Source organism: Bombina bombina, chromosome 7, assembly GCF_027579735.1.
Source record: "Bombina bombina isolate aBomBom1 chromosome 7, aBomBom1.pri, whole genome shotgun sequence".
Classification (NCBI taxonomy): domain Eukaryota; kingdom Metazoa; phylum Chordata; class Amphibia; order Anura; family Bombinatoridae; genus Bombina; species Bombina bombina.
Genome location: NC_069505.1, coordinates 552,624,112 through 552,636,114, shown reverse-complemented (window position 1 = coordinate 552,636,114; position 12,003 = coordinate 552,624,112). Strand labels below are relative to the sequence as shown.

At 36.5% G+C, this 12,003-nt stretch overlaps 1 protein-coding gene across 1 annotated transcript; it reads right to left on the bottom strand.

Moving 5' to 3' along the window:
* Positions 1-1,580: 1,580 nt before the first annotated feature.
* Positions 1,581-2,522, bottom strand: LOC128636559 (olfactory receptor 1361-like). The gene has a single exon (XM_053689554.1). It carries the CDS (start codon positions 2,520-2,522, stop codon positions 1,581-1,583), a length of 942 nt encoding a protein of 313 aa, XP_053545529.1.
* Between the last annotated feature and the right edge of the window lie 9,481 nt (positions 2,523-12,003).

Sequence of the window (12,003 nt, the reverse complement as noted above, 5' to 3'; positions counted from 1 at the left end):
TGTGGAACTCATTACCAAAGGAGGTAGTGAATGCCAATACCCTAGATACATTTAAAAATAGTCTGGATACATTTCTGTATATAAACAAAATTCATGGATATGATTGCTAGAGTATTAAATGAGTGTAAGAATGCTGCCGTACGCCCACCTTGCCCTTCCACCTAAACGGACATGAAACTTACTTTCTTTGATAATTCAGGTAGATCAAGTGATTTTAAACAACTTTCCAATTTACTTTTATTATAAAAAATTGTTTTGTGCTCTTGGTATCCTTTGTTGAAAGGGATACCTAGGTAGACTTTGGAGCTGCTGATTGATGGCTGCACATATATGTTTCATGTTATCGGTTCACCTAGTTAACTAGCTCCCTGTAATGCATTGCTACTTCAACAAAGGATACTAAGAGAATGAAGCAAATTAGATAATAGAAGTCAATTGGAAAGTTGTTTAAAATTGTATTCTCTGAATCATGAAATAAATCATTTTGGTTTCATATCCCTTTAAGTTTGCTTAGTAGTAACCTATAGTAGTGTGCACTCCTGTAGGACCGTGCTCTAAAGATACAGCGGGTGCCTCTGATATATGGTGCACGTGTAAAAGAGCGCATGCGTCAGATGTCTGCTCGGTGAAGCCAGGCAGATTGATTTTTTTATTCCTAGCCAATAGAATTTTTTCTGACTGTGCTGTAAAGATAGCTGTCGCATACAGCTATTAAAAGGGACGGAAGCTGAGCGCAGCATGCGGACACCCTCCAACAGTAAGCTTAAAACATATTTTTTACCGGCTTAAAGGGACATTGTACACTAGATTTTTCTTTGCATAAATGTTGTGTAGATGATGCATTTATATAGCCCATCTGGGAGTGTTTTTGTAACAATGTATGGTTTTGCTTATTTTTTTAAGAACATTGTGCTGATTTTCAGATTCCTAACCAAGCCCCACAGTGTCTGATGTATACTGATGTCTATAGATTCCTGTTTGTCTAATCTGTCTTTTCATATGCAGAGGGGAGGGGAGAGTGCCTGTTCCTTTTGTTTTCCCAGCCCCTTTCACTGTGTGTCTCAGCCTAACCTCATCAACATTACTAAACTGGGAGCTTCTAAGTAAGTTTATATTTATAAAAGGTTTTATACTGGATTTTTATATCCGTATCTGTGAATCTTCTTTATAGTAGTGTCTATTACATGCAGTTATATGAAAATTGGGGAATATTGTCCCTTTAACCAATTTATTTAAGAGAAAATGTTAAGAATTTTTTTAACGTTAACTATCCCTTTAAACTTTTAAATTCATTTTTTCTATGTCCCATCTAAAAGTTGCCATTTTTAAATGTATACAGTATTTTTATTTTTATTTAATTTTGGAAAAAAATATGATATTCTTGTGCTGAAAATGTTTTTTTTCTTAAATTATGGGTTATTTCATTTTCCACAAATAGGAGTTTTCATTATCGGCCAATGTGCTTTATCTTTGTTTCAAAAGTAAAATAAGGAACCTTTTCTTAATCTTTTCCATTCAAATTTGTTTTCTAATATATTTAAATAGACTGTTCTTATTTTAATGATACTAAAGTGTTGAGTTTAAGCTCTCTTGGACTTTGTCTTCCATTTAATCATTCTCTTGAAACCAGCTTTCATAGCATTATTTCGTAGGCCATAAATAATCGGATTCAACATTGGAGTGAGCAGTGTGTACCCTATGGTTGCTGCTCTCTCGACTACTCTAGAAGTACTTGCATAGGGGCAGAAGTAGACAGAGACAATTGTTCCATAAAAGATACAAACGGTGATAAGATGAGATGAACAGGTCGAGAAGGCTTTTTGTCTCCCATCCACTGTATGCAGTTGTAAGAGGGCTCTCAATATCAAGGCGTAGGATAGGATGATACAGACAAAAGGGACGCCAACTGATGCAGCCCCTTCTGTGAGAATGAGGGTGTAGTTAGTAGATGTATCAGAGCTTGATATAGACAAGACCCTTGAAATTTCACAGAAGAAGTGATCAACTTGTTTTACTCCGGAAAAACTCAGATTAACCGCCATGAGCGTATGAAGTAAAGAGTGAGAACAGGCTCCAACCCAAGAGATAATCACCAGAACAACACACCAATGACTCCGTAATTGTGTGGCATAATGGAGTGGGCTGCAGATTGCTACATAACGGTCATAAGCCATAATCGCCAAAAGATTGTTCTCCAAGTTTCCGAAAGTAATAAAGAAAAACATCTGGGTGATGCAATTCGGAAAGCTGAGGAACCTCCTGTTGACAATGAGTGAGGAGAGTAGACTAGGTATGGTACTAGATGTGAAACCAATATCAGCCAATGAGAGATTGCCAAGAAAGAAATACATGGGTGAGTGTAGATGGTGGTTGTAGGCAATGCAGAATAAGAGAACCATATTTCCCACAAGGGTCACTAAGTACATGGAAAGGAAAAGCAGGAATAGGTGCGTCTGGATCCATGGGAAGTCAGAGAATCCTAAAAGAACAAAGCTTACAGAAGATGTGTTTGTAATGTGCATCACTGATGACCTGTAGAAATAAAAAGATACAAAATAAAAATTAAATAAAAACTTAATAAAAAAGACAAACTAATGGTGAATAAAATGGTTCACAGTATATAGCATATCAGTACTTTATTATATCCTCTTTAGATATGATATATAAATGTATATAGAAGCCTTATGTTTTGTGGCCTTAGAAGTATTTAAATGCATTTATTAAATTAAAGGGACAGTCCAGTCAAAATTAAAGTTTCGTGATTTAGATAGGGCATGCCATTTTAAACAACTTTCAAATTTACTTTTATCAACAAATTTTGCTTTGTTCTTTTGTTATTCTTTGTTTAAAGCTAAACCTAGGTAGGCTCATATGCTACTTAATAAGCCCTTGAAATCCGCCTCTTATCTCAGTGCATTGTGACCAGTTTACACAACTAGATACGGCTAGTTCATGTGTGCCGTAAAGATAAAATTGTGCTCACTCTCGATGGGTCAGTTCTGATTGGCTAAAATGCAAGTCTGTCAAAAGAACTTAAAGGGCCACTGTAAGTAAATATTTTCTATGCCTGTTACTAACTAACTACCCCAAATACGCTTTTTATCAATAGCATTTCATTAACATATCTCTACCGTATATCAGAAATCTTGTCTGCAAATTTAATTGTTTTCCAAACCCATTCCGTGGGTATCCTTTGCTCTGTACCAATCCGTTTACAATACCTAGGTTTCAAAATGGCGCTTTAAACACAAAGTTATTGGTTTAAGTATTTTGAACACACAGTGCTGAAAATAGTGGGCAGGATAACGTGACATCATCGGCGAATAAAAGATATAACTTTTAGAACGTTATGAAACTTCGTTTTGGAGAAAATATAGGTCAGTAGGTTTTAATTAATGTTTATTAACTTTAATATGTTAGTTGTTTAGCTTAAAAATTATAACAGAAAGTAATCCTTTAAATAAGGGGGCAGTCTGCAAAGGCATAGATAGAAGGTATTAATATAACAGTGTGGGTTATGCAAAACTGGGGAATGGGTAATAAAGTGATTATCTAGCTTTTTAAACAATAACAATTCTGGAGTAGACTGTCCCATTATTAATACCTAGCCTTGAGATGCAATCTTTCTTATTTGATTTTAAAATCCGCTAGTTGTATGTATGGGATATATGAAATAAGCAGAAACAGTGGCTATAAATATTGGTGAGATCTTTTGTTATTTAATGAGTCACCTTAGGCAAAATATTTATGTAATACAAATAAATTGCAGCAATGAAACATATTCAAATATTTTTGAATGAAAACTTTAAATTGAAACAAGAAAAACATGTATGAAACATATTGCTGTATCTACATTTATTGTCAGGTAGAGGCAGTGTTCGTAATTTACAGCACTTGCTAACTTAAAGGGACATAATACTCATATGCTAAATCACTTGAAACTGATGCAGTATAACTGTAAAAGGTGACAGGAAAATATCACCTGAGCATCTCTATGTAAAAAAGGAAGATATTTTACCTCACAATTTCCTCAGCTCAGCAGAGTAAGTTCTGTGTAAAAAGTTATACTCAGCTGCTCCCAGCTGCAGGTCCTGAACTCTTACTGTGATCTCATGAGATTTGACTTAACTCTCATGAGATTTCATAGTAAGCTTCCTTTACCTGATTGGTGAAATAATATGAGAGTTCACGAGGCTCATCCTTTCAGCTGTCCCAGGACAGACACACTAAAATGCTGCTTAGAAATCCTTTACAATGGGAGGTGGCTACTGAGGAACTTTTGAGGTAAAATATCTTTCTTTTTTACATAGAGATGTTCAGGTGATATTTTCTAGTCAGCCTTTTACAGCTATGCTGCATCACTTTCAAGTGTTTAAACATTTGGGTATTATGGCCCTTTAACCCCTTAATGACCGGACCATTTTTCAATTTTCTTACCCTTAATGACAATGGCTATTTTTACATTTCTGCAGTGTTTGTGTTTAGCTGTAATTTTCCTCTTACTCATTTACTGTACCCACACATATTATATACCGTTTTTCTCGCCATTAAATGGACTTTCTAAAGATACCATTATTTTCATCATATCTTATAATTTACTATAAAAAAATTATAAAATATGAGGAAAAAATTGAAAAAAACACACTTTTTCTAACTTTGACCCCAAAAATCTGTTACACATCTACGACCACCAAAAAACACCCATGCTAAATAGTTTCTAAATTTTGTCCTGAGTTTAGAAATACCCAATGTTTACATGATCTTTGCTTTTTTTGCAAGTTATAGTGCAATAAATACAAGTAGCACTTTGCTATTTCCAAACCACTTTTTTTCAAAATTAGCGCTAGTTACATTGGAACACTGATATCTGTCCGGAATCTCTGAATATCCCTTGACATGTATATATTTATTTTTAGAAGACAACCCAAAGTATTGATCTAGGCCCATTTTGGTATATTTAATGCCACTATTTCACTGCCAAATGCGAGCAAATAAAAAAAAAATCGTTCACTTTTTCCCAAATTTTGTCACAAACTTTAGGTTTCTCACTGAAATTATTTACAAACAGTTTGTGCAATTATGGCACAAATGGTTGTAAATGCTTCTCTGGGATCCTCTTTGTTCAGAAATAGCAGACATATATGGCTTTGGCATTGCTTTTTGGTAATTAGAAGGCCGCTAAATGCCACTGCGCACCACACGTGTTTTATGCCCAGCAGTGAAGGGGTTAATTAGGGAGCTTGTAGAGACCTTGAAGGGTTAATTTTAGCTTTAGTGTAGTGTAGTAGACAACCCAAAGTATTGATCTAGGCCCATTTTGGTACATTTCATGCCACCATTTCACCGCCAAATGCGAGCAAATAAAACAAAAAGTTAAAATTTTCACAATTTTAGGTTTCTCACTGAAATTATTTACAAACAGCTTGTGCAATTATGTCACAAATGGTTGTAAATGCTTCTCTGGGATCTCCTTTGTTCAGAAATAGCAGACATATATGGCTTTGGCATTGCTTTTTGGTAATTAGAAGGCCGCTAAATGCCACTGCGCACCACACGTGTTTTATGCCCAGCAGTGAAGGGGTTAATTAGGGAGCTTGTAGAGACCTTGAAGGGTTAATTTTAGCTTTAGTGTAGTGTAGTAGACAACCCAAAGTATTGATCTAGGCCCATTTTGGTACATTTCATGCCACCATTTCACCGCCAAATGCGAGCAAATAAAACAAAAAGTTAAAATTTTCACAATTTTAGGTTTCTCACTGAAATTATTTACAAACAGCTTGTGCAATTATGTCACAAATGGTTGTAAATGCTTCTCTGGGATCTCCTTTGTTCAGAAATAGCAGACATATATGGCTTTGGCATTGCTTTTTGGTAATTAGAAGGCCGCTAAATGCCACTGCGCACCACACGTGTTTTATGCCCAGCAGTGAAGGGGTTAATTAGGGAGCTTGTAGAGACCTTGAAGGGTTAATTTTAGCTTTAGTGTAGTGTAGTAGACAACCCAAAGTATTGATCTAGGCCCATTTTGGTACATTTCATGCCACCATTTCACCGCCAAATGCGAGCAAATAAAACAAAAAGTTAAAATTTTCACAATTTTAGGTTTCTCACTGAAATTATTTACAAACAGCTTGTGCAATTATGTCACAAATGGTTGTAAATGCTTCTCTGGGATCTCCTTTGTTCAGAAATAGCAGACATATATGGCTTTGGCGTTGCTTTTTGGCAATTAGGAGGCCACTAAATGCTGCTGCGCACCACACTTGTATTATGCCCAGCAGTTAAGGGTTTAATTAGGGAGCTTGTAGAGAGCTTGCAGGGTTAATTTTAGCTTTAGTGTAGAGATCAGCCTCCCACCTGACACATCCCACCCCCTGATCCCTCCCAAACAGCTCTCTTCCCTCCCCCACCCCACAATTGTCCCCGCCATCTTAAGTACTGGCAGAAAGTCTGCCAGTACTAAAATAAAAGGTGTTTTTTTTTTTTGTTTTTTTTTTTTATTATTCATCTGTGATGGACCCCTGCCTTAGCCCCCAACCTCCCTGACCCCCCCCAAACAGCTCTCTAACACTCCCAACCTACCTATTTGCCACCATCTTGGGTACTGGCAGCTGGTGGCATCTGGCGTGCACAAAGCATTTGCAGATACCGGATGCAGGGTAGCGATGGGCCGCCCACCCACCTCCCTTGAAAGCTCCCACCCACCAACGAACGGCACCATCGCTACCGGTGCAGAGAGGGCCACAGAGTTAAAGGGTATTGCAGGATGCCTCAATATCGAGGCATCACTGCAATACCCTGAGAGCTGCTGGAAGCGATTGCGATCGCTTCCAGCACTCTCTTAAACAACTGACGTACCAGGTACGTCCATTGTCACTAACTGCTAGTTTTTGCAGGACGTACCTGGTACGTCAGTTGTCATTAAGGGGTTAAGCTACTACTGCCAAACTGAAGTGATATAGGTGTGGGACTATAGAGATCCTGTATTATAAAGACTACAATTCCCAGCAATCCCCAGAAAAAAAAATATTGCAGTGGTACTGGAATTTTCAAAATCCTAAGGCTGTTGAGGCTAAAACAATCTCACATACATAACTGGTGTCTCCAGGATAGCCCAATAACCACTGTTATTATTCACATATGCAGCATGATAAAATCACAGATCTCACAGCTAGTGAAATCTGACATGGAACTGACATTGGCTGCGTTTGGGAAGCGCCCAAGCGAACTGGGACGTTCTCTGAGTGCTCTGATGACGTAAGTCTGGTAAAGCTGGGACTTTTCAGACAAGCTCAGGCACTTGACAACATTGCAGCCTCCACGAGCAACACGTGTGTGTGTGTATATATATATATATATATATATATATATATACACTGTACGTACAGTATATTTATACACACACACACACGTGTTGTTCGTGGAGGCTGCCATGTTTTTGTGTCAACAACTGTCAAAAGCCACATAAGGCATAAGTTTATTGGGAATATAAAGGTGCAACAATATACTATTGTAAAATACTGTACATACAATATGTAAATTAGAAATATAAAAGACTACACGGAGATTGACATTGAGGTGTGGAGGTCCAATCTCATATCATATATAGTTCCTGATTGGCACATACGCTAATGTAAAAGTTAATGTATGCATTATTTATTATCATGATTTTTGAAAGTACTATTAAATTTACAACACTTATTTATATAAATAAGTGTTGTAAATGTAATAATACTTTTACAAGTAAGAGAGCTAATAATAAACGTTTGCATGCACAAAGGGATCTGCTGCACGATAATGAATTACGCATATATAATTCATATGTGAGACGTTTCTATTTGCATGCAATATTTCTAATACTTAAAAGGTATTAGAAATATTGTATGCAATAAGAAGCGTACTATGCAGATCCCTTTGCGCATGCCTACTATCATTTCAATGCGTGGTGACGTGGGACGTTGTGATGGGAGCGTTTTGTCAGAGCTCCCTAACTGGTGACGTACCCACAGCGCCACATCATCACCCCAGCTTATGTGCCGGCGCTGGGAGTAAGCGCTGCCCGAACGCGGCCATTGACTCTTCCTGTAACTGAACTTCCAACCCTAACTGAAACAGGAAGAGACATAAACAAGCTTCAGGATAGTGAACACTATAGGATGTGGGTGGGCTACAGTAAGAGTAGCCCCACCAAGTATATTGCTGATTAAGCACATGACCAGTACTAGGAAGCTAGGTATGCGAGGGCTACAGTAAGAGTAGCCCTAACAAATATATCAAATTGCTAGTTTAACACATAAGTTACAATATGTATAACAATGAAATTACATCTGCCTGCACTTAACTGTTTGAACCATTAGATGGAGCTGTTGACAAACCTAATTTATAGGAGAGGAAGGGAGAGATAATATGAAAATTGATTATCGGAATTAAAGGGACATGAAACCCAAAATTTTTATTTCATGATTCAGATAGAGAATACAATTTTAAACAACTTTCCAATTTACTTCTATTATCTATTGTGCTTCATTCTTTAGATGTCTTGTTGAAGAAATAGCGATGCACATAGGTGAGCCAATCACACGAGGCATCTATGTGCAGCCACCAATCAATAGCTACTGAGCCTCTTTAGATATGCTTTTTAACAAAGGATATCAAGAGAATGATGCAAATTAGACAATAGTAGTAAAGTTGTTTAAAATTGCATGCTCTAAATCGTAAAAGAAAAAGTTTGGGTTTCATGTCCCTTTATATAACTGAATAAAATAACTAGGGACAATTATTTAAAAATATATATTTCCTTAAAAATATTAAGCATTAAAAAATATAAACATTATGATACAAAATAATAAAGTGGAAGAAAGATTTATTTTTTATTTTTTTGTGGAGCATTTGAAATAGCATACCTTCCAACATTTCAAAATTCAAAAGAGGGACCATCCCTCTGCGGCAAAATTTTGAAATGTGGTAGGCAGGGGTGGGGCTTAGAAAACATAAGACCAAAGTAATATAAATAAAATTATAAATAGTCATATCTTTTAATACTCTTAGGCAGCAAATCAAACACAAGCTCAAACCACTGGTATAGCTATGTGAGCTCTGTATTTAATTAACCTTTGCAGAGACAGTGCTAAATATTTTTATCTTAATTGGACATTTAATAATAGATTCTTTAAAACTGCTCTCTGCATTCCCCAATAATATTCTAGATTCTGGCCTTTAAAGTTAGCAAAAATGCACAGTAACACACTACATAGCATACACTTACATATGCACATACACACACACACACTACATAGCATACACTTACACATGCAGATGCACACACACTACATTGCATACACTTACACATGCAGAGACACACTGCATTTCATACACTTATACAGGCAGATACACACACACACACTACATAGCATACACTTATACATGCAGATACGCACACATACACTTACACATACAGAAACACACACACTACATAGCATACACTTATACATGCAGATACACACACACTACATAGCTTACACTTATATATGCAGATACACACACTACATAGTAAACACTTACACATGCAGATACACACACTACATAGCTTACACTTATGCATGCAGATACACACACACACACTACATAGTATACACTTACACATGCAGATACACACACACTACATAGTATACACTTATACATGCAGATACACTACATAGCTTACATTTATACATGCAGACACCCACACTTCATAACATACACTTATACATGCAGATACACACACACACACTTATACATACAGATACAGACACACTACACAGCTTACACTTATACATGCAGAGACACACACATACACACTTATACATACAGATAGACACATACTACATCAGGCACTCTTCAGTCTAGTTGAGCATAATAGGAAATGTAGTTACAAAACACCTGGAGTGTAGTTCCGAAAAATCTGGGCAGAACTAGACAGGGAATATCAGACTTGGGTCATGGTTAAGTAGTCTTCAGTAAACCAGGAGTTTTATAAGGGCTTAGAAGGAGGGATAGCAGACGGAGCTCCCAAACTGTGTCAATCACGGATAATTGGGGACGGTTGGGAACTCTGCTCTTACTCTTACAATTAGTATTTTTCTCTTTTACCCTCTCTCTGATATTTGCAGGGGTCAAGTCGAGCGGGAACGCATGGGAACGGCGTTCCTGCATTAATTTTAAAGGGGGAACTAAGTGCCCTCTGGACAGAGAACAGAAATGCTTCAGTAAAACACTGCTGCTGCTGGTGGGAGGAGCTGGATCACAGTCTGGTTAGAGGGATAGTGATATCCTCTAGTAATGGGCAGTAACACTTCCTACAATACACTAAATGCAAGCCTATCAGTGCTCCTGCTGTGTGATCACCCCACACTGTGTGTAACAGATGGTGCTTACATTTCTGTGTGACTTGCTCTGGGGTTATTTAGCTCCCCTCAGCAGAAATAGGACCATTGCACCTTAAGTGGGTGAGACTCTGTGACAGAGGAGGATTCTCAGCCCAAAGGCAGCCATTCAACCCTTCACTGGATTTAATTTGCTTTCATTAACCAAAGTGAATAGATTATATACCTATAAATACAGTGTGTGTGTGTGTGTGTGTATATATATATATATATATATATATATATAAAACAACATTAATTGTGAGGGGGGGTGGAAGTCTTGGTGAGTTCCCACACTTTTTTTTTCGTCTTGACCCTTGTATATTTGTTCCTTTTTCCTTACACATAGACCACTTGATAAGTATGATAAAGCCACTCCAAGGGATGGGCGAATGTGTAAATTTTCGAATTTAGAATGTAGAACGAATGTTATTACCGAAATTCGAATTCTAAATCCGAATCTCGATAAGAACGAATATTCTTAAAAATTCGAAAATCGAATGTTATTTACAGTTTTCAAATGTCACTTTCGAATTCAAATGTTTATAATTATATCGAATGTCCACATTCAAAATTTCGAAATTAACATTCTATTTAACAAATACTATTCAGAAGTTCAATAGTTCATGTGGTAGGGTGGGAATCTAGTAAATTGATACATAATAGATACAAATATATCATTTCAAATGTTTCCATATAGAATATTGCATAATTTGAATATTACATTTAAAGAAAAAGCATTAGAAATACTATTACAATCTAAATTCAAATTTTTCGAAAATATTTTCGAATGTAATCATGAAATTCGAAACCGAACATTCGAAAATCGAATGTTAGAATGTTATGTAAACATTCGAAATTTGATTCGAACGAATGTGTTAAAATTTGTGCCGTTTTTCGAATGTTGCGAAACATTCGCCCATCCCTACCCTCCATATGGCTAATAGCAAACTCTTCACCGTGGGCCCAATTCTCTACAATTTAGTGACATAGCAGAAAATCATCACACTGACTCTCACAGACTTCACTTAAAGTGACGTGAAACCCACATTTTTTCTTTAATAACTTTTTAAACTTTATAAATGACATAATTGCTTAATTTTCTTAGCATCGTTTGTTGAAGCAGCAGTAATGCACTACTAGGAGCTAGCTGAAAGACAAAGAAAATAAGCATATATGTGCAAACACCAATCGGCAGATTCTGAGCATACCTAGGTATACTTTTCAACAGAGGAAACAAAGAAAACAAAACAAATTAAATAATAGAAATACAGTGGAAAGTTCTTTAAAATTATATTCTCTATCTCTGCATCATGGGAGAAAATGTATGGGCTTATGTCCCTTTAAAGTGGTCACCTTTCAAAATGCTCTATGTTGATCAAAAACTGTTACTTTTCCTATTTAAAGTGCCATAAAACATGTTGAGATCTGTGCATATCCTTAAAGGGCTAATTAAGTAAAAATAGTTTGCATACAAAAAATGTTTAAAAATTGCTGGCAAGTATTTTAAAATAATTTTCAAAAATAAGCAAAATTACTGACACAGCCATGCTGTCTAGAGTAGTCTGCTCCACCCCCCTTATCTGTGTTTAGTATCAGAAAC

What these genes read in the sequence shown, in the direction of transcription:
- LOC128636559 (XM_053689554.1), bottom strand. Translation starts at nt 2,522, where the DNA reads ATGCACATTACAAACACATCTTCTGTAAGCTTTGTTCTTTTAGGATTC.